At 41.9% G+C, this 24,625-nt stretch overlaps 1 protein-coding gene across 1 annotated transcript in view; it reads left to right on the top strand.

The window, feature by feature from the left end:
- The window catches only part of LOC118399861 (rho guanine nucleotide exchange factor 10-like protein), a 175,388-nt gene extending 152,453 nt beyond the window's left edge, over positions 1 to 22,935 (top strand). The window contains 4 exon segments of the mRNA XM_052474559.1: positions 6,414 to 6,507; positions 19,269 to 19,391; positions 19,541 to 19,732; positions 19,735 to 22,935. Of these exon segments, the coding sequence (XP_052330519.1) occupies positions 6,414 to 6,507; positions 19,269 to 19,391; positions 19,541 to 19,732; positions 19,735 to 20,081 (756 nt within the window). The 3' untranslated portion in view covers positions 20,082 to 22,935.
- Positions 22,936 to 24,625: the final 1,690 nt, after the last annotated feature.

The following is a 24,625-nucleotide window of genomic DNA, read 5'->3' as shown; positions in this document are numbered from 1 at the left end:
ACCCATATGTTCACTTGGCTACGCATGCCTCTCTCTAATATAAATATGCCTTGTCCATTACTGTCCTGGTTAGTGATTACTGTCTTATTTCACTGTAGAGCCTCTAGCCCTGCTCAATATGCTTTAACCAACCATGTTGTTCCACCTCCTACATATGCGATGACATTACCTGGTTTAAACGTTTCTAGAGACTATATCTCTCTCATTATTACTCAATGCCTAGGTTTACCTTCAATGTACTCACATCCTACCTTACCTTTGTCTGTACACTATGCCTTGAATCTATGCTATCGTGCACAGAAACTTGCTCCTTTTACTCTCTGTTCCGAACGTGCTAGACGGCCAGTTCGTATAGCATTTAGCCGTACCCTTATCCTACTTCTCCTTTATTCCTCTGGTGATGTAGAGGTTAATACAGGTCCTGCAGTTCCTAGCTCCACTCCCACTCCCCAGGTGCTCTCATTTGTTGACTTCTGTAACCATAAAAGCCTTGGTTTTATGCATGTTAACATTAGAAGCCTACTCCCTAAGTTTGTTTTACTCACTGCTTTAGAATACTCTGCCAACCCGGATGTCTTAGCCGTGTCTGAGCCGGCTTAGGAAAACACCAAAAACCTTCATCTCCATCGCTAACTATAACATTTTCCGCCAAGATAGAACTGCCAAAGGGGCGGTGTTGCAATCTACTGCAAAGATAGCCTGCAGAGTTCTGTATTTACTATCCAAGTCTGTACCCAAACAATTCGAGCTTCTACTTCTACAAATTCACCTTTCCAGAAACAAGTCTCTCACTGTTGCCGCTTGCTATAGACCTCCCTCTGCCCCCCCAGCTGTGCCCTCGAAACCATATGTGAATTGATTGCCCCCCATCTATATTCTGAGCTCGTGCTACTAGGTGACCTAAACTGGGACATGCTTAACACCCTGGCCATCCTACAATCCAAGCTTGATTCCCTCAATCTCACACAAATTATCAGTGAACCTACCAGGTACAACTCCAAATCCGTAAACACGGGCACCCTCATAGATGTCATCCTAACTAACTCGCCCTCCAAATACACCTCTGCTGTTCTCAATCAAGATCTCAGCGATCACTGCATCATTGCCTGCATCCGTAATAGGTCTGCGACCAAAAGACCACCCCTCATAACTGTCAAACGCTCCCTAAAAAACTTCTGCGAGCAGGCCTTTCTAATCGACCTGGCTGGGGTATCCTGGAATGACATTGACCTCATCCCGTCAGTAGATGATGCCTGGCTATTCTTTAAAAATCCCTTACTCACCATCTTAAATAAGCATGCCCCGTTCAGAAATTGTATAACTAGGAATAGATATAGTCCTTGGTTCACTCCAGACCTGTCTGCCGTTGACCAGCACAAAAACATCCTGTGGCGTTCTGCATTAGCATCAAATAGCCCCGTGATATGCAACTTTTCAGGGAAGTCAGCAACAAATATACACAGGCAGTTAGGAAAGCTAAGGCTAGCTTTTTCAAACAGAAATTTGCATCCTATAGTACTAACTCAAAAAAGTTCTGGGACACTGTAAAGTCCATGGAGAATAAGAGCACCTCCTCCCAGCTGCCCACTGCTCTAAGGTTAGGAAACACTATCACCACCGATAAATCCACTATAATTGAGAATTTCAATAAGCATTTCTCTACGGCTGGCCATGCTTTCCACCTGGCTACCCTACCCTGGTCAACAGCCCTGCACCCCCCACAGCACCTTACCCAAGCCTCCCCCATTTCTCCTTCACCCAAATCCAGATAGCTGATGTTCTGAAAGAGCTGCAAAATCTGGACCCCTACAAATCAGCCGGGCTAGATAATCTGGACCCTCTCTTTCCAAAATTATCTGCCAAAATTGATGCAACCCCTATTACTAGCCTGTTCAACCTCTCTTTCATATCGTCTGATATTCCCAAAGATTGGAAAGCTGCCGCGGTTATCCCCCTCTTCAAAGGGGTTGACACTCTAGACCCAAACTGCTACAGACCTATATCTATCCTACCCTGTCTTTCTAAGGTCTTCAAAGGCCAAATTAACAAACAGGTTATTGACCTTTTCGAATCCCACCGTACCTTCTCCGCTATGCAATCTGGTTTCAGAGCTGGTCATGGGTGCACCTCAGCCACGCTAAAGGTCCTAAATGACATCATAACCGCCATCGATAAGAGACATTACTGTGCAGCCGTCTTCATCGACCTGGCCAAGGATTTCGACTCTGTCAATCACCACATGGCAGACTCGACAGCCTTGGTTTCTCAAACGATTGCCTCGCCTGATTTACCAACTACTTCCCTGATAGAGTTCAGTGTGTCAAATCGGAGGGCCTATTGTCCGGACCTCAGGCAGTCTCTATGGGGGTGCCACAGGGTTCAATCCTCAGGCCGACTCTCTTCTCTGTATACATCGATAATGTTGCTCTTGCTGCTGGTGATTCTCTGATACACCTCTACGCAGACGACACCATTCTGTATACTTCTGGCCCCTCTTTGGACACTGTGTTAACTAACCTCCAGACAAGCTTCAATGCCATACAACTCTCCTTCCGTGACTGCTCTTAAACGCAAGTAAAACTAAATGCATGCAATTCAACGATCACTTCACGCACCTGCTCGCCCATCCAGCATCACTACTCTGGACGGCTCTGACTTAGAATACGTGGACAACTACAAATACCTAGGTGTCTGGTTAGACTGTAAACTCTCCTTCTAGACTCACATTAAGCATCTCTAATCCACAATTAAATCTATAATTTGCTTCCTATATCGCAACAAAGCCTCCCTCACTCATACTGCCAAACATACCCTCGTAAAACTGACCATCCTGCCGATTCTCGACTTCGGTGATGTCATCTATAAAATAGCCTCCAACACTCTACTCAACAAACTGGATGCAGTCTATCACAGTGCCATCCGTTTTGTCACCAAAGCCCCATACACTACCCACAATTGCGACCTGTACGCTCTTGTTGGTTGGCCCTCGCGTCATACTCGTTGACAAACCCTTTGACTACAGGTTATGTGTTGTGTTGTTCTGGGTCTTATTTATAATGTGTCTTCCCCCAACCCAATACCCCCAGGACATTCCTGCTTCATAGACAACGGCCCCAAGGGCAATAAAATAGGGGGTGTGGCGCCATCCTCCTTGATATGTTCAAACACATCCCACCCAGTTCAATGAGGTCCCTACACATCAATCATCATGACAACTTCAAAGGAATAGATGCAATATATGCATAAATTAACACACACTCTAACACGTGACAACAGGAACAGGATGCACTTATATGGGCATAACCACGTGATAACTTCCCGTCAGGATGTCCTGACCGGATGCCCATATTTGGGCATACACACGTCATCCGGACATAGGGTCATAAATCAAACGTTTGACGCGTGCCGTCTACTGTATTCTCTCTCTCACCAGATAACAGAAAGAGAAAGAAAACAGTAACCAGCTGAACATGACTGTATGCCAGTGGGAGGCAGGACAGTAGCAGGTGACTATTATGATTTCCCATTGTAGCCAACTCATTTGCAACAATTCCATTACTGATTTTTTTGGTAACGGAATTACGAGTTTTAATCACTTACTAATTCATAAACAAAATTGATATTAGTGAATCACTATAACTATTTGGTGGTCGACGATTACTTGTTACTTCTGTCAACTTTCATTATCCTCCCTCCTCAAGAGGTAGAGAAATGTTTAAATATCTTAAAGATACAGTATGTGGGATTTTGGTAACAGAATCACAAGGCACAAGGCAATGTAAACAATTTCTCCAAAACAATATATAAGTTTGATATTAGTTGTCAGGAGTCTTTACTTCAACATTATTGTGTTTTGATGTATTTCTGATACCTTTTAAGACTTTTCCTGGTAGCTGTTTTCTAACACCCCTTTTCCATCTGTTTATCCGGAAATCAAAGCCTTTACGTATGACTAATTAAAGATGGAAAATTATTGAAACATCTATCTATGCCTTCCCAAAAATATAGACTCTTAGCTTTCATTTGACATCCAATTTTACATGCTCCTATGAACTTCACATGTTGGTACTCCTTTTTAGATGGAAATTCCCTTAGAAACTGTGCACACCTTGGAGAGGTGTGTGGCCACTTGGAGACACCAGTCAGTCCTCTCACTCAAACCCTTGTCACGTTTGGTGTCTTATGTTGCACCTACCCCACATTTACCAGGAATATAGTTATTATCGTGTTAATGAATGCAACCAGAGTATTTTCAGATTTCGGTAACAAATGCGGCAAAAAAGGAAGTAAATGTAAAGTGCACATAAAATCATCAGTGTAATGTTTGTATTCAGTGTTGTGTCAGGTGAACTGTTGTGTCCTCAACTTTGGTCTATTTATTTTCCCATTATCTCCAAGCTGTTCCCTTTCAATTGCTACCATGGTTATGCATATGCTTTCCATGTTTCTTCTGTAAGAAACATTTCAATTTAGCCACATACATATAGGCCAACTCCCATGAGTGTAAAAAGTTAAAGGGTGAGGATTTGGGGAAAAGATCATTCATGAATGAATTATCTATTAAATAGAGAGGCCGGTGGAAATGGAAGAGCATTGATCTGTAATAACTCAATCGATATTCCATGTTTCATGTGTACTCAGTGTATCCAGAAGAACCAGGTGCTCCTTTACCCATGAGCACAGCAGAAGAGAAGCTGGAGCATTTTCTCTCTCCGGCCCTGAGGACCCCTCTAGCCACCCCTCATCCTAGCCCCCCTAACCCCCCTTGCACCATGTCTCCCAACTTTCCCTGAGGCCAACCTGCCACCCTCCCTCGTTCTCATACATGCTGCATATTTCATCAGGAAGTGCTGGAGTAGGGAGGAAATGAGCTCAGGATCACCAAACTATCTAAAGTCTAGACATCTTGACCGATAGACACTTGTAGAAGACGTTCCTAACAAAAATAAACTTTGATCTGAGAAAGAAAAGCTTGGGCTTTCTGAAACATGACTCTTTATTATTATTTCCTTCTCCATCCATTTCATGAGAAAGGGCTACAACAGTGGAACTGTTGACAGTAATTATCTATGTCTGACTGCTGAAGCTTGATTTGGTGCACTGCCTTTTTCTTATTTTAGTTTTGTCCGACAGTCCTTTTGACCAGGAGAATATCAAACTCTGTCTGGGCTGAGATGCATGGGGGAAGGAGGCACATTTGAATAGATTCAGACAGCATTAGGGGAAAGGGAGCACAGGCTACACTGAATCAGCTCAAAATAACCTTCAGAAACAGTGTGAGAGTTGAGGCACCAGGTTAATGGATGTAATGACTCCCTGGGCCATAGGACCTTGGGCAGAGATTGAATCAAAATGACAATGTGTGGAATGACTACCCTCAGACATACTCTTTTCTGTGTCTGCTGTGGGTTTATCCTGACTCTCCCATGGAAATACCTGGGTTGGCTGATATACAGTATATTTAATGTATCATGAAGGTGAGGAGAATGTATATATCATCCTAAAGGGGTTGCAGTGAGAGGTAAATGAGGGTGAGATGAAGACAGCAAATATGGGTGAGAAGAAAAGAGATGTGGCAGTACAAAATGAAAGGGAGAAAGATAAGGTAAGAAGAGAGAAAGTGAGAGAGGAGAGAAGAAAATGGAGAGACGCCAATAGAAAGAAGGGGGAAAAACTGGCACTATACCAGCGTTGCAGGGACGTTAAAGGAAAAACAAGTGTTTCCATGGCAACTCCTGCAATGAAAAACTTTGCCTGACAGCATTTTAACAGCGCCTTCATGACTCTACTCCTTTTATTAATTCCAGCCTCTTACCCTACAGCTTCATTAGGGCTCCTCGGGTTCTAGCGGCTACTTATTCAGGTCAATCCCTGGAGCACAGGACCCAAGGAGCAGCTAGTTCCAGCAAGAGAAGACCAGAATACCTGTCCAGTGAGGAGCGCATCGTAGGCATGACTTAATTGGTGCCCTCTCATTGCTCTTGTACAATGAGGGCCCCAAAAACGGACTAATGTATGCCGTATGTTTTCCTCCTAACCCCACTAATACAACAGGTCAGGCTCGTGCATTTGCATGAGCTTGAAGACAGATTTGAATGTGATAGAAAAATAGCAAAGACTTGTGGAGTTGACGGTGTGTCATACAACACTTTACTTAAGTGTTTTCTAAAATACTTCAAAAACAAACAAAGAATGGGACGTCAAAATTATAGAGATGCATTAAATCAGAGGGCTTAAGGGCAGGAGTGTTAGAGAGGGTGACATTGGACAGAAGGAAAACGTTGGCCCCTGGAAACGTTGGCCCCTGGAATTAGAAGGTCAAGATGAATCCCTATGCCAACCTGAGGGTGGGTGTTCTGTACTGTACCTGGGTTGTGCAAAGATACTCGCGTGGAGATGTTGATTTCCTGCAGATGCTCCAGTGTCTCAGTGTGGAACAGGTGAATAGAAGAGCCCTCACTAAAGGCCATCCAAACTCCTCCCCCAGCCCGCACCATATGGGCCGAGGTCACCATGGGGTCTGGGTGTACCTCAAACTTCTGGAAGAGAGGGAAGGGGGGAAGCTGTGAATAACATCACTATGGAAGCAGTGAATAACATCACCATGGAAACCATAGTAGAGATGGGACTTAAAATAGGCCTAGAGCTGGCAAGCAAATGCTTACACACAGAACATGTAGATACAAATCAATGACCAAACAGTATGACCACCGTTAGACCCGGTTTACAAATATGTTTTAAATTAGATATACTGTAGAGCTGAGTTTTTTAAGAATACAATTCATTTTACATGTAGAGATCCTAGTCTAAATGCAATAGAACAGATCTGTTTTGTCAAATCACGTGATGTTATCTGAATTAGCTTTATCTGCTATCAGATATAAGGGTTATGTGAGGAACTGCTGAGGTACATGCTTCCAATCTGGAGAAAAAAAAATTATCCGAGCGAAATCTGGACATTTATAATACCGGTATGTTACATTCTGGCTATCAAAACAAATTACCATATAAAGTGTGACGATACTGTCTGTAATTGCTTATTTACCATTGCTCTGCACATCACAATTTTATGGACCTGTATGTAGACACCTTATCCATAATTAAGTTATAATATCATAAATATGACTTTATTAAACGTATGCATGCACATAAAAACTCACCCACACAGAAGCACACACACAAATGTGCACACTAAAGAAAGTACTGTGGATTAATGACATACAGTGCCTTGCGAAAGTATTCGGCCCCCTTGAACTTTGTGACCTTTTGCCACATTTCAGGCTTCAAACATAAAGATATAAAACTGTATTTTTTTGTGAAGAATCAACACCGAGTGGGACACAATCATGAAGTGGAACGACATTTATTGGATATTTCAAACTTTTTTAACAAATCAAAAACTGAAAAATTGGGCGTGCAAAATTATTCAGCCCCTTTACTTTCAGTGCAGCGAACTCTCTCCAGAAGTTCAGTGAGGATCTCTGAATGATCCAATGTTGACCTAAATGACTAATGATGATAAATACAATCCACCTGTGTGTAATCAAGTCTCCGTATAAATGCACCTGCACTGTGATAGTCTCAGAGGTCCGTTAAAAGCGCAGAGAGCATCATGAAGAACAAGGAACACACCAGGCAGGTCCGAGATACTGTTGTGAAGAAGTTTAAAGCCGGATTTGGATACAAAAAGATTTCCCAAGCTTTAAACATCGCAAGGAGCACTGTGCAAGCGGTAATATTGAAATGGAAGGAGTATCAGACCACTGCAAATCTACCAAGACCTGGCCATCCCTCTAAATTGTCAGCTCATACAAGGAGAAGACTGATCAGAGATGCAGCCAAGAGGCCCATGATCACTCTGGATGAACTGCAGAGATCTACAGCTGAGGTGAGAGACTCTGTCCATAGGACAACAATCAGTCGTATATTGCACAAATCTGGCCTTTATGGAATAATGGCAAGAAGAAAGCCATTTCTTAAAGATATCCATACAAAGTGTCGTTTAAAGTTTGCCACAGGCCACCTGGGAGACACACCAAACATGTGGAAGAAGGTGCTCTGGTCAGATGAAACCAAAATTGAACTTTTTGGCAACAATGCAAAACGTTATGTTTGGCGTAAAAGCAACACAGCTCATCAGCCTGAACACACCATCCCCACTGTCAAACATGGTGGTGGCAGCATCATGGTTTGGGCCTGCTTTTCTTCAGCAGAGACAGGGAAAAATTGATGGTTAAAATTGATGGGAAGATGGATGGAGCCAAATATAGGACCATTCTGGAAGAAAACCTGATGGAGTCTGCAAAAGACCTGAGACTGGGACGGAGATTTGTCTTCCAACAAGACAATGATCCAAAACATAAAGCAAAATCTACAATGGAATGGTTCAAAAATAAACATATCCAGGTTAGAATGGCCAAGTCAAAGTCCAGACCTGATTCCAATCGAGAATCTGTGGAAAGAACTGAAAACTGCTGTTCACAAATGCTCTCCATCCAACCTCACTGAGCTTGAGCTGTTTTGCAAGGAGGAATGGGATGTCGATCTCGATGTGCAAAACTGATAGAGACATACCCAAAGCGACTTACAGCTGTAATCGCAGCAAAAGGTGGCGCTACAAAGTATTAACTTAAGGGGGCTGAATAATTTTGCACGCCCAATTTTTCAGGTTTTGATTTGTTAAAAAAGTTAGAAATATCCAATAAATGTCCTTCCACTTCATGATTGTGTCCCACTTGTTGTTGATTCTTCACAAAAAAATACAGTTTTATATCTTTATGTTTGAAGCCTGAAATGTGGCAAAAGGTCGCAAAGTTCATGGGGGCTGAATACTTTCGCAAGGCACTGTATAGTATACACTACCGTTCAAGGTTTGGGGTCACTTATAAATGTCCTTGTTTTTGAAAGAAAAACACGTTTCTTTGTAAATTAAAATAACATCAAATTGATCAGAAATACAGTGTAGACATTGTTCATTTTGTAAATGACAATTGTAGCTGGAATCGCCTGATTTTTAATGGAATATCTACATTGGCGTCATTAAATAGTACTCGCAAAACACCAGTCTCAACGTCAACATTGAAGAGGCTCGAGTTCCTCGGTCCAGTGTCTGTGTTTTTTCCCCATCTTAATCTTTTATTTTTATTGGCCAGTCTGAGATATGGCTTTTTCTTTGCGACTCTGCCTCGAAGGCCAGCATCCCGGAGTCACCTCTTCACTGTTGAAGTTGAGACTGCTGTTTTGCGGGTACTATTTAATGAAGCTGCCAGTTGAGGACTTGTGAGGCATCTGTTTTTCAAACTAGACACTCTAATGTACTTGTCCTCTTGCTCAGTTGTGCAGGCCTCCCACCCCTCTTTCTATTCTGGTTAGAGACAGTTTGCACTGTTCTGTGAAGGGAGTAGTACACAGCATTGTACAAGATCTTCCGTTTCTTGGCAATTTCTCACATGGAATAGCCTTCATTTCTCAGAACATTGATTCTTTAACCAAACCCACAAAATGCTGATGATCCAGATACTGAACTAGTCTAAAGATGGCCAGTTTAATTGCTTCTTTAATCAGGACAACAGTTTTCAGCTGTGCTAACATAATTGCAAAAGGGTTTTTTAATGATCAATTAGCTTTTTCAAATGATAAACTTAGATTAGCTAACACAACATGCCATTGGAACACAGGAGTGATGGTTGCTGATAATGGGCCTCTGTACGCCGATGTAGATATTCCATAAAAAAATCTGCCGTTTCCAGCTTCGATAGTCTTTTTCAACATTAACAATGTCTACACTGTATTTCTGATGAATTTGTTGTCATTATAATGTACCTAAAAATTGATTTTCTTTCAAAAACGAGGACATTTCTAAGTGACCCCAAACTTTTCAAAGGTAGTGTATATTTGTTATATCTGTGTCCAAATTGTCCATGAGTTTCTAGTAGATAGACCATATCGTTCAAGAAAATAGACAAATTCATTTAACTTCTCTAGGGTAGGGGGCAGCATTTGGAATTTTGGATGAAAAGCATGCCCAAATTAAACTACATTCTATTCAGTTCCAGAAGATAGGATATTCATATAATCTGGATAGAAAACATATAATCTGGATAGAAAACACTCTAAACGTTCCAAAACTGTTAAAATAGTGTCTGTGAGTATAGCAGAACTGATTTGGCAGGTGAAAACCTGAGAAAAAAACATTCAGGAAGTAGGATTTTTTGTTGTTGTTGTAGTTTTCTATTCAATGCCATTACAGTATCCATTGATTTAGGACTCAAACTGCAGTTCCTATGCCTTCCACTAGATGTCAACAGTCTATAGAAATTGTTTCAGGCTTGTATTCTGAAAAATGAGGGAGTAAGAGCAATGTGAATGAGTAGACCCTGCCATGTCAAAGCTTTTTCATGCGCGCGACTGAGAGAGTGCCTTTCGTGTTAACCTTTTATATTGGCAAAGTTATTGTCCGGTTGAAATATTATTGATTATTTAGGATAAAAACAACCTGAGGATTGAATATAAACATTGTTTGAAATGTTTCCACAAACTTTACGGATACTATTTGGATTTTTTGTCTGCCTCTTGTGACTGCGTTTGAGCCTGTGGATTACTGAAGAAAACGCACAAACAAAACTGAGGTTTTTGGATATAGAGACTTTATCGAACAAAAGGAACTTTTATTGAATACATGAATGTCTTCTGAGTGCAACCATATGAAGATCATCAAAGTTAAGTGATTCATTTTATCTCCAGTTCTGACTTGTGTAACTCTTCTAATTGGCTGGTTACTGTTTGTAATGATTTGTCTGCTGGGCTATGATCTCAAATAATCGTACGGTATGCTCACGCCGTAAAGCATTTTTGAAATTTACATTTACATTACATTTAAGTCATTTAGCAGACGCTCTTATCCAGAGCGACTTACAAATTGGTGCATTCACCTTATGACATCCAGTGGAACAGCCACTTTACAATAGTGCATCTAAATCTTTTAAGGGGGGGGGGTGAGAAGGATTACTTTATCCTATCCTAGGTATTCCTTAAAGAGGTGGGGTTTCAGGTGTCTCCGGAAGGATGTGATTGACTCCGCTGTCCTGGCGTCGTGGGGAGTTTGTTCCACCATTGGGGGCCAGAGCAGCGAACAGTTTTGACTGGGCTGAGCGGGAACTGTACTTCCTCAGTGGTAGGGAGGCGAGCAGGCCAGAGGTGGATGAACGCAGTGCCCTTGTTTGGGTGTAGGGCCTGATCAGAGCCTGGAGGTACTGAGGTGCCGTTCCCCTCACAGCTCCGTAGGCAAGCAGCATGGTCTTGTAGCAGATGCGAGCTTCAACTGGAAGCCAGCGGAGAGAGCGGAGGAGCGGGGTGACGTGAGAGAACTTGGGAAGGTTGAACACCAGACGGGCTGCGGCGTTCTGGATGAGTTGTAGGGGTTTAATGGCACAGGCAGGGAGCCCAGCCAACAGCGAGTTGCAGTAGTCCAGACGGGAGATGACAAGTGCCTGGATTAGGACCTGCGCTGCTTCCTGTGTGAGGCAGGGTCGTACTCTGCGGATGTTGTAGAGCATGAACCTACAGGAACGGGCCACCGCCTTGATGTTAGTTGAGAACGACAGGGTGTTGTCCAGGATCACGCCAAGGTTCTTAGCGCTCTGGGAGGAGGACACAATGGAGTTGTCAACCGTGATGGCGAGATCATGGAACGGGCAGTCCTTCCCCGGGAGGAAGAGCAGCTCCGTCTTGCCGAGGTTCAGCTTGAGGTGGTGATCCGTCATCCACACTGATATGTCTGCCAGACATGCAGAGATGCGATTCGCCACCTGGTCATCAGAAGGGGGAAAGGAGAAGATTAATTGTGTGTCGTCTGCATAGCAATGATAGGAGAGACCATGTGAGGTTATGACAGAGCCAAGTGACTTGGTGTATAGCGAGAATAGGAGAGGGCCTAGAACAGAGCCCTGGGGGACACCAGTGGTGAGAGCGCGTGGTGAGGAGACAGATTCTCGCCACGCCACCTGGTAGGAGCGATCTGTCAGGTAGGACGCAATCCAAGCGTGGGCCGCGCCGGAGATGCCCAACTCGGAGAGGGTGGAGAGGAGGATCTGATGGTTCACAGTATCGAAGGCAGCCGATAGGTCTAGAAGGATGAGAGCAGAGGAGAGAGAGTTAGCTTTAGCAGTGCGGAGCGCCTCCGTGATACAGAGAAGAGCAGTCTCAGTTGAATGACTAGTCTTGAAACCTGACTGATTTGGATCAAGAAGGTCATTCTGAGAGAGATAGCGGGAGAGCTGGCCAAGGACGGCACGTTCAAGAGTTTTGGAGAGAAAAGAAAGAAGGGATACTGGTCTGTAGTTGATGATATGGGAGGGATCGAGTGTAGGTTTTTTCAGAAGGGGTGCAACTCTCGCTCTCTTGAAGACGGAAGGGACGTAGCCAGCGGTCAGGGATGAGTTGATGAGCGAGGTAAGGTAAGGGAGAAGGTCTCCGGAAATGGTCTGGAGAAGAGAGGAGGGGATAGGGTCGAGCGGGCAGGTTGTTGGGCGGCCGGCCGTCACAAGACGCAAGATTTCATCTGGAGAGAGAGGGGAGAAAGAGGTCAGAGCACAGGGTAGGGCAGTGTGAGCAGAACCAGCGGTGTCGTTTGACTTAGCAAACGAGGATCGGATGTCGTCGACCTTCTTTTCAAAATGGTTGACGAAGTCATCTGCAGAGAGGGAGGAGGGGGGGGAGGGGGAGGAGGATTCAGGAGGGAGGAGAAGGTGGCAAAGAGCTTCCTAGGGTTAGAGGCAGATGCTTGGAATTTAGAGTGGTAGAAAGTGGCTTTAGCAGCAGAGACAGAGGAGGAAAATGTAGAGAGGAGGGAGTGAAAGGATGCCAGGTCCGCAGGGAGGCGAGTTTTCCTCCATTTCCGCTCGGCTGCCCGGAGCCCTGAAATCTGACCCTGTGGTTGGATTCACAAGAAATTAATCTTTAAACCTCTGTAAAATAGTTATATCTTTTCTGAATTATTATAATGAGTATTTCTGTATTTGAATTTGGCGCTCTGCAATCTCACTGGATGTTGGCCAGGTGGGACGCTAGCGTCCCACATACCCTAGAGGGGTTAATCTAATCAATGGCATTATTTTCAATTAACTCTGCAACTTTTCTAATTCTTGTACTTTTTTACAACTGCCACCTGTTTGGCTTCAAAGCAATTACAACAAAGACATGTTGACGTAGTTAAAAATATATATAGGTGTGTAAAAAAATATAAAGGATATTTCATGCTGAAACCCTCCTATTAAATACTATTCACTGAGTTGATGCTTTATATTTAGGATAATGTTTTATAGCTTTGTCATTTTCGATTTTAAAATCATCCAATGTTTAAAAAAAATGTTACACTGTATATTTCACATGTGATCACACAGGTCACACAGAGGGCCAGAGATAAATGTGACCGACCGGCTCATTTCGGTCTTTTGTAGCAAAATTTTAAATAGTGTTTTTTACATTGGATAAAAGTAAAGACTCAGCTCTAGAAAATGGTATATCATACACTACAGTTGGGGAACAATTGGAAAGTTTTTCTGCTTTGAAATTTGATAAACTTGTGGCCCCACTTTTTTTTGGTACACCTACTGGAGAGGTCTTCTTTGTCTACACCCATTCAGCATTGTTCACACCCTCTTAAGCCTTAGCCCACCCATCTCTTTAAGGATTCACATGAGGCTAAACAGAGTGAGTACGATAGTGTACTAAAAAGCCAAATATTTCAAGACTAAAGGCTGGGTTATGCTACGTCTATCGACATGTCTGTATACAGTTGTCACAGTGACATCATGAACATTCTATTGTCCTCTGACATCAAACTTGATGGTATGAAAAAGTATAAATACAAAAACGACAGGCTGCATGACATCAGCAGCATGGTGTTCCAAAATAGCACAGCTGGTGTATTTTTACACCAATAAACCCATCTATTTAAAAAGTATAGTATATATGTCAATCTAGCAAACCAGGCAACTAAAAGTGACTTTCTAAACAATGTTTTGGTTTGTCTTTTAGCTTGTTAATTTTAATATTATATATATATTTTTGTACTTTTACCCCTTTTTCTCCCCAATTGGTAGTTCCCAGGGTATTTACAAACAGCACAATTGGTAGTTAACAGGGTATTTACAAACAGCACAATTGGTAGTTACCAGGGTATTTACAAACAGCACAGGAATGAAATCAACAACATGTATTGATCACATATTTACTAATGCTGCAGAAATGTGCTTTAAAGCAGTATCCAAATCCATAGGATGTAGTGATCACAATATAATAGCCATATCTTGGAAAACCAAAGTTCCAAAGGCTGGGCCTAAAATAGTGCATAAGAGGTCATACAGTACTTAGGTCAGCTTATTCCAGTTACTAATAAGCACGCACCCATTAAGAAAATTACTGGGAAAACTGTTAAATCCCTCTGGATTGATGAGGAATTGAAAAATGGTATGTTTGAGAGGGAAACTATACTTTGAAACAAAGATCAAGTATATCAAGAATGATAGTAAAAAGCTTTGGAGACAAATAAATTACATTTTGGGGAAAAAAGTCAACTTGGATCCAAATCAAATAAAATGTATTTAATCCATCAGTCATTGAATCAGATGGCTCATTTGTCACAAAACCCATTGGTATTGCCAACTACTTTAATGACTTTTTCATTGGCAAGATAAACAAACTTACTGTAGGGATAACATGCCTGCAACAAATGCTGACACTTCACATCCAAGTATATCTGACCAAATTATGAAAGACAAGAATTGTACTTTTGATTTCCATGAAGTCAGTGTGGAAGAGGTGAAAAATGTATTGTTGTCTATCAACAATGACAAGCCACCGGTGTCTGACAATCTGGATGGAAAATTACTGAGGAGAGTCCTAAATATGATCAAATCTATTATCAAATATTATCAAATCTAAAAGCATTGTATTTAGGACAAATCATTCACTAAATGCTAAACCTCAACTACATCTCGTAATGAATAATGTGGAAATTGAACAAGTTGAGGTGACTAATCTGCTTGGAGTTACCCTGGATTATAAACTGTCATGGTCAAAACATATTGATACAACATTAGCTAAAATGGGGAGAAGTCTGTCCATAATAAAGCACTGCTCTACTTTCTTAACAACACTAACAACAAGGCAGATCCTACATGCCCTAGTTTTGTCGCACCTGGACTACTGTTCATTTGTGTGGTCAGGTGCCTCAAAGAGGGACATGGGCAAATTGCAGTTGGCTCAGAACAAGGCAGCAAGGCTGGCCCTTAAAAGTACACAGAGAGCTAACATTAATGACATGCATGTCAATCTCTCATGGCTCAAAGTGGAAGAGAGATTGACATCATCATTACTTGTTTTCATAAGAGGTGTTGACAAGCTGAAGGTACCGAGCTGTCTGTTAGGGATAGACCCTTTTTTCCAATTTTCGCCTAAATGACAATCCCAAATCTAACTGCCTGTAGCTCAGGCCCTGAAGCAAGGATATGCATATTCTTGGTACCATTTTAAAGGAAACACTTTGAAGTTTGTGGAAATGTGAATTGAATGTAGGAGAATATAACATAATAGATCTGGTAGAAGAAAATATGCTATCTTTGAAATGCAAGAGAAAGGTCCTGGTTCTAGCCATCACTCTGGTTGTAATTCAGATAGTGTCCACAAGATGGCAACAGTGTATGTGCAACGTTTCAGACAGATAGCTTGAAGTATGAGTGAACTACAATACTTTTAGTGTGAAGTCCCCAGGTACATTTGGGCAAATCGTGGAGACATTCGCATTCATATTACATTTTCCTGCAAGAATATCGTCAAATCTGTATACTTGGACTGATTCAGCTTTCCAAGTATTAGTAGCCATATAATAAATTCAACATTTGCAAAACAACAATTTTTCATAACTTCATAACTCTGAATACCCTTATTGTTGTCCAAAATGAAAAAGCATGCTGTCGTACAAGGTTAGTAGCTACCTTTTACAGCATATACATGGTTTCCAGATACTCCCGTAAAGCCCAGCTCATTGGCTATCTAGCTAGCTTTGTTTGACCCCGATTGGTGCTTATTTGACAAAGTTACAGTCATTCAAGGGATGACCACCAGCGTCATCAGCGTGCCATGAAGGCGTCGCTCGCTGACCAAATTTGGTGACCCTAATGATATAGTAAAGTCTTGTTACGTTCTAGGATCTCTGAGGTATACATATGAACGTGATTTGACTCACTGAAACAACGTCTAGAGTGAGATTTTAACAGATTCCTTTCTTTGCAAATTGAACGAGTGGATATACAAAATCGATCGTGCATGCTATATGGACCTTTTTATGAAAAATGATCTTATCTAACAAAATGACACTTCATGTTATCTCTGGGACCCTTTGGATGATAAATCAGATTAACTTCTTGTGTCGAGCCAACCCGGATCCGGTATCATGACTACAGTCTCAAGCCCATTACCATAACGAAACGTTAACTATTCATGAAAATCGCAAATTAAATTAAATCAATATGCTAGCTCTCATGCTTAGCCTTTTGTTAACAACACTGTCATCTCAGATTTTCAAAAATATGCTTCTCTGCCATAGCAAACTAGAATTTGTTTAGAACCAATCCTCAAGGTGATTTTCACATATCTCTTCAATGATGTATCGTTCCTGGAAGTATGCGTCTCCTTCTGTATCGCATGGTAAAATGATTGCCACTGGGAATTACGCACCAATTTAGAGAAAGGACACCTTACGGCCCCCTGGCAAATGTAGTCTCTTATGGCCAATCTTCCAATGATATGCCTACAAATACGTCATAATGCTGCAGACATCTTGGACGAACGGCAGAGCGCATAAGCTCGTTCACAGCATATTCACAGCCATATAAGGAGACGATAGTAAAACAGAGCGTCAAAAATCCTGCTAATTTCCTGTTTGAAGTTTCATCTTGGTTTCGCAAAATATCTTTTGCTTCTGATGAGAAGCCAACTGCCATCACTGATAGATTATCGAAAAGATATGTGAAAAACACCTTGAGGATTGATTCTAAACAACGTTTGCCATGTTTCTGTCGATATTATGGAGCTCATTTGGAAAAAAGTTTGGCGTTGTAAGTGACTGCATTTTCCGGTCTTTTCTTAGCCAAACGTGATGAACAAAACGGACCGATTTCGTCTACACAAATAATATTTTTGGAAAAAAATGAACATTTGCTATCTAACTAAGAGTCTCGTCATTGAAAATATCCGAAATTCTTCAAAGGTAAATTATTTTATTTGAATGCTTTTCTTGTTTTTGTGAAAATGTTGCCTGCTGAATTCTAGGCTTAATGCTATGCTAGGCTATCAATACTCTTACACAAATGCATGTGTAGCTTTGGTTAAAGCATATTTTGAAAATCTGAGATGACAAAACCCTGAAAATTCAGTCATTACAACGCCAAACTTTTTTCCAAATTATCTCCATAATATCGACAGAAACATGACAAACGTGGTTTAGAATCAAGCCTCAAGGTGTTTTTCACATATCTATTCGATGATAAGTCATTCCTGGCAGTTTGGTTTCTCCTCTGAAGCAAATGGTAAAATACATGTAGCTGAGATTATGCAATAATTGCAACGGAGGACACCAACCGGAGCACCTGGTAAATGTAGTCTCTTATGGTCAATCTTCCAATGATATGCCTACAAATACATCACAATGCTGCAGACACCTTGGGGAAACGACAGAAAGTGTAGGCTCATTCCTTGCGCATTCACAGCCATATAAGGAGACATTGGAACAAAGCGCATTCAAAATCTGGGGCATTTCCTGTTTGAAATTTCATCTTGGTTTCGCCTGTAGCATCAGTTCTGTGGCACTCACAGATAATATCTTTGCAGATTTGGAAACGTCAGAGTGTTTTCTTTCCAAAGCTGTCAATTATATGCATAGTCGAGCATCTTTTCGTGACAAAATATCTTGTTTAAAACAGGAATGTTTTTTTATCCATAAATTAAAAGAGCGCCCCCTATATCCAAGAAGTTAAGTACTGTAGAGGGGATGGAAACCAGACTGGAGGGGCTCTATTTTAACAATAATTAGGTGGCACTTAAATTTATCCTATTTCACACATGCACAACAGCAGTGGTGGAAAAAGTATTCAATTGTCATACTTCAGTAAAAGTAAAGATACCATAATAGTAAATTACTCAAGTAAAAGTGAAAGTCACATAGTAAAATACTACTTGAGTACAACTTTTGGTTTTAAATATACTTAAGTATCAAAAGTAAATGTAATTACTAAAATATACTTAAGTATCAAAAGTAGAAGTATAAATCATTTCACAAACCAGATGGCACAATTTTCTTGTTTTTTTTAAATTTACGGATAGCCAGGGGCACACTCCAATTTAACATAATTTACAAACTAAACATTTGTGTTTAGTAAGTCTGCCAGATAAGATGCAGTAGGGATGACCAAGGATGTTTTCTTGACGTGTGTGACTTGGACCATTTTCCTGTCCTGCTAAGCATTTTCAAAATGTAATGGAGTACTTTTGGTTGTCAGGGAAAATGTATAGAGTTAAAAATACATTATTTTCTTTAGGAATGTAGTGAAGTATAAGTAAAAGTTGTCAACAAAATAGTAAAGTAAAGACCAAAAATGACTTAATTAGTATTTTTACTTAAGAACTTTACACCACTGCAAACCACTGCAAATTATTATAAAACACTTTTGCATATCCCATTCCCCTTGAGACAACCTTGGAGAGTGGGGTTAAGTGCCTTGCTCAAGGGCACACTGACAGATGTTTCACCTACTCTGGGATTTGAACCAGCAACCTTTCAATTACTGGACCAGTGCTCCTTGCCCATATACCCATATATAGGTTGTTGATTAGTAGGTGGGTTTGTCCGTTCCAGAGTCTTGGCAAGGAAGGGGAGGTTGGAAATGAAGTGTGTAATGGAGTGAGTGTACCAGAACATATTTATCAAGAATATCAACAGGGGGACAGGTAACCTAGCAGGTAACCTAGCAGTTAGTGCATTGGGCCAGTAACTGAAAGGTTGCTAGTTTGAATACCCGAGCCAACAATGTGAAAAGTCTGTCGGTGTGCCCTTGAGCAATTTTCTCCAGGGGTGCTATACTTCTATGGCTGACCTTGTAAAACAACACATTTCACTACACCTATCCGGTGTATGTGACAATAAAACATATTTTTATAATGTTAAGGCAGTACTTAACAAAAACCTATGTTTCCCTATTCCTATGTTGTAGGCCAGAAGAGCATGCGTGTCACCAGCCTGCTCATCCACCAGGGGCTGCTGTGGGTGGGCACTGTTCAGGGAATCATCATCACTCTGCCCGTGCCCAAACTGGAGGGCATCCCCAAAATAACAGGTACAGATGACGGAGGAGGATATGATGAATCAAGGGGCCTGTGAACATTTTTCACTGGGAAAAGTGATCCATTATAAAAATGGTGCTAGTTGCTTCTGGGGGTATGTATGTCACCATTGTTCTTTTCCGATTGTATCTCTGTCCTGCAGGAAAGGGGATGACCTCTCTGAATGCCCACTGTGGTCCGGTGGACTTCCTGGTGGCCACGTCCAGCACCCTGTCCCCAGAGCTACTGAAGAGGGATTCTTGGGCGGACGGACCCAACTCTGCCTGTGGAGAGGAGGACCGCAGTTACTCCTCCTCCCAGGAGTCTCTGCCGCAATCAGGCTCCTCCCAGGGGAGGGGGGCAAGGGGCGGGGTGTGCTGCTACAGTACACGTTGCGCTCCACTTCGGGGTTGCCAGGGCGACCGCTAACGGTGAGGGGCGATGAAGCATCGGACTCCTCCCTGGAGTCTTTGGAGCACAGCCTGGAGGACGGCTCAATCTATGAGTTCAGTGGTGACCCAGAGATGTGGGTGCAGGGACGCCCCTCTGAGCGGGACGGGGGGAGCAGGGACAGAGTGATTTCGGCAGCGGTCATATCTGGGGGCAGGGGTTTCCACAGACTGAGGGAAGGGACAACGGAGCGGGCGGGGGTGGAGTCTTCAGAAACAACCCTGATGATGTGGGAACTACCACTGACAGTGTGATCTGGGTATCAACACTCAGGCAGTGTAGAGGGGAGAAGCAGATCTTTTCCCCAGCCCTGCATCCTTTCCATCCCATAATGCCAGGAACATGTACCATGTGGAAGCAGGACATTAGTGCTGGCACAGAGCACAAGGCCAGGCTGATGACTCTTTGTGTTAGGGAGCTCCTGCATGCTCCATCTGAGGAAACCTGCTGGTGACCTGTGAGGCATGGGGTACTGCCATCCCATTGGTGGATCTGGATGACCCTGCTTACTCATTCTCAGCCACAGGCCCAGAGCCTTTCTTGTGACAGCTTAAACTGGTCCTCTCCCCTCCTTACAAGTATGGATATGCAGAAATCAAGCATCATCAGAGCTGACAGTGCTTGCCTCACACATATTTATCTCCCACAGTTGACAGCCTTCCTTTGTGAGTAAGAATTGACCACATTTCTTTGAGAGTGACACTTTGTTGAATCTACCATGCTGCAGTGCCGAAGATGGACCTCTTTTATCGGAAGCCATCTGTTTAGGGCTGATAAAAGCTGAGAAACTACTGTAGGTGTTATTTAGTTCTATTAGTTCAGAAAACCTCAAGCACTCCCTGGCAATGTGAAATATGTGAAATGTCTGTCAATGTGTCACAAGTGAATCTGTGCTTTTAGAAAAATGAAAGTGTGTTGGGCGCTGACTGTGAGTCCTTAATCGTCAGATTTTTTTTCTACTGCATAAATAGGTAGGTTATCTGAGATATGAGAGGGAATAGAAGGCAACGTCTTTGTGTCCTGGTCTATCAGAGTTTAGTAGTTTTACATTTAAATGTTCCCACTTGTATTACTACAAAGAGCAAAATGCACACCATACATGTTTCTTGTGGATGACGATGATACTGTCCATTGTAAGTCAGTTAAAGCAAATATATATCCACACCAGCATGATGATATGCAACAAACTGCATTTAACCTATGTTACACATCAAAAGGCCTACTGAATTCAGTACAAAAGACAACGGCTACAACTGCTGCAGCCACCCAGACGTCATTAGTGGCTGTGTGGAGGCACCTAAAACGGAGAATGCTTTGTATGGGTTTTTGTGGCAATTTAACACACACAAACCTTTGATAAATCTATCCCCTAGTGTCCTTAAGCATTTTTATCTCCTTTCCTTCACTCCCTGTTTGAAGCCATTGCTATCGGTGGTTTGGTGTGCTAACAGACATGGTAATCTCCTGCCCTGTTTCTGTTTCGATTTTATTCTGCTACAACGGAAATGGCCTACCTTTGACAATGTCTTTGAAAACAGTTGATTGACAAATTAATTGAGATGTTTGGCTATGAATGCATGGTGTTGAAGACTTAGTGTTATTTTGAGTTTCCTATGCTGCCGGATGGAAATTATGGTTGATTCCATATTTTGTCACCACTTCTGTAGAATATGTTGTATAATTCCCCTTACATCTCCATACCCGAGTTCTCTTTTTCATCCCAGTAGAAGGTCCTGCTTTCTATGGTTCTGAAACATTATTTTATTTGACTTCGTCTCCCCGGAATTAAAATAGAGTTGCTTTGTTTAACAGGTCAAGGTCAACAGAAAACAACTCAGTACAGTGTTACGTTGTTTCTATGAAAATGTACAGTGCACATGAGAAAAGCTGTTGAAAGCGTACTGTACAAGACTTGTTTAGTGTTCCTATGATAATACTATTCTACAACACTATTCTGGAGGTCACCCACATGTCAAGGTTATTTGGATGTAGCCAGAGTGTATGATTGAGTAACCTTCATGTAGTATACATCATTGGCGGTCGGTGCCGTTTAAGATGAGGGAGGCCAATCTTTTATTTTATGAGAATGACCTTATTTCTATTACAGCATATTGGAGGACTGTCATTCACATTCTATTCACCCAGCTCAATGAAACATCTATAGGTTTAGGCTACTACATGATACTCAAATGTTTCCTATACCCATCATGAGGTTACAACCTAGCTTCCGGATTAAAGTTTACGACGTACATGTAGGTGCACAGGTTGAGAGAGAAATGACATATTCAATATCGCCTTGCAGACTCTTGCCTGCATCTAGTTGATCTAGGGTGTAATCATTAGTCCAACAGTTACAAATGAGTGTCTGTTGGACAAATTCAGGTAGGTTTATCCCCGTTTCATTCTGTTTGCTTCCATTTAAGTTTTTCAACAGAATAGGCAAAATGAATACACCCCTGACCACCGCAAACACAGTTCACTTTCATAGCAGCCACATACAAACAGCATGATCATTTGCTTGTTGTATAATTCCTTCTCGCATCTACAGTACGCATTCTCATCATCTTATACTTTCCCTTTCTCTTGTGGGATTCATATCTTAATGTGTGTCCGTCCTCTCATCCTTTCCCATCATTTTAGCCTCAATATTATTTTATCTATTCACACTCATAAATGGATATTGTCTATTATAACTTTACACTCATACTAACCATGCTGTCTGTTCCTATAAAACAACATTTGCAGCTACTAGCAGCTACCCATACTTTGACTTTCATTCACATAATTGAAAATAATGTGCCCTTATAATATTTTGACACCCCTGTGGTAGAGAAAGAGGCTTATGATAAGTCACCCGGTTTAACTTTTGAACATCATGAAATAATGTGACTCAGTTGTATACGTAGATAGAGTGAGAGGTCTAACATTAGATGTACAGTATAATGTTAAGTTACATTGCACATATAAAACAATGCTTAACTCCATTAAATGTCAATTCCAATTGCCCTTTGGTACGTTAATGAATACATGCTTACATACTGTACTTTAAAAGTGTTTCATAATTCATGTGTAATATGTCAATGTTAAATAAATACTTCATAGCGATAACATGATATTCCAATTATCTTTTGTGGGGCTCGATTAAGGTTGGTGTTGATTTGAAGGTATCTTTGCAAGTCTGAAGCGGTTCAATTACCAAAAAAACAGCAACTTTGTCTACATTTTGACCCATTGTGTATTGCCTAATAACAGTCTAATCTGCCTGTTAAATACCACTGTGTCCAATCTCTTGGCTCATCCGATTTGGAACCGGACTTCACAATTCTCTGTTTGGACGGCCCAAGGCAGTGAGGTCCAGACCAGTCTGTTAGACCGGGTACCCTCCTTGCTCCATCTGCCCATATGTCTCCAAACCACTAGCCTTCCACGTGGTACACCAGCTGCATATCTAATCACTGGCTCTCTACAGTTTGGGAGACGTTTTCTCTGTGTAGAATTGCTGTCTGCCAACCTAGCCCAAGCAGCAGCTGATGACCCTGCTTACTACGGTTTCTGGATGGCCTGGTTGGCCATTAGGACTGTGCTACAAACCCCTGACCTGCCAGTTGCATGTCCTCAACACCCCTCTCTTGTCCTCATGTCTCCTCATGAATAGCTATGATAGCTCCCTGCTGACAGCAGCTGATAAATAGGGGAATGTCTTCAGCTAATAATGTTGATCAGCTAATAATAATGTTTTCCCCACTGTAACCTATTCTCTGCAACAGAACGCAGAAGAGAATGGATCATAATATGCTTCAACAGTCTTTGAGTGTGAATAATCCACATTGTTGTTCGCTTCTCCTTATTTCTCTTCATTTTCACAGCAATTTCTCATTTACCAAGCTGTTCACTCTTATTAGGCCTCCCCTGGGGAGAACTGCTAACCACAGAACAGAAGACAATGCAGAGGCAGAATGAAGAACACATAATTCCCTCTGCTGCTGTACCTGTACAGTGCCCCACACCATCCATAGAACAGGGAACATAATGCGGATCTGATAAAGCTCTGCTGAATTGCACCTTGTACCTGGGTCAGCAATAGAACGCATCCTTCCCTGCAAGCAAAACGACACACTGAGAAAAAGCCCAAAATGCTGCGCAAGCTTTCACTGTCAAATAGAACTCAAACAGTAGTGCATTATGTTCCAGGGGAACTTCACAAACCCCTTTCTAAACCTTTCTAATGATATTTTTCCCAATTAACCCTGCCCCAGGAGAGATTTGACTATCTTGAGCCCCAGCTTTGCACCTGTGAAGCTGGCGGCGTCACTCTCCCTGCATCTCAGGTATAATTTGCATGACTCGGTCAAGGCTAAACTGGAGCGAATGAAGCAATGCAGTTTGAAGGTCTTCATGCTTTATCTATTGGCTCCAAAAAGCTGGGCATATTTGCATTGCTTTTCATTTCCTCCAGCTCAGCAGTACCCATGATAAAGGAAGAACAGCACAATGTACCAACTATCCTTGACAAAGAGGCTGGGGCTGACGATTTGCATTAAGAGAAAACAAAGATAGGGTCCACATACACAGTCATATTGGGTGTTATTGTGGGCCTCCATTAAAGCTCTTAGTGTATGTCTGTCCATAGAAACAAATATTAGGAATATGCACAGCAATGGGCTTAGATCTGGTTTATGTGATGGCAAATGTTGGTAATACTGACCACTTAAATCTCATATGAATAAGCATAGGCCTATATTTCTCAGAGGTTTCTAGAAGCCACAACTTAGATTGAAAGCTACTGAGGATGGTAGCT

Source organism: Oncorhynchus keta, chromosome 21 (genome assembly GCF_023373465.1).
Source record: "Oncorhynchus keta strain PuntledgeMale-10-30-2019 chromosome 21, Oket_V2, whole genome shotgun sequence".
NCBI classification, from domain to species: Eukaryota; Metazoa; Chordata; class Actinopteri; order Salmoniformes; family Salmonidae; genus Oncorhynchus; species Oncorhynchus keta.
The sequence above is the reverse complement of the archived record's forward strand: the minus strand, read 5'-3'. Positions and strand labels throughout refer to the sequence as shown.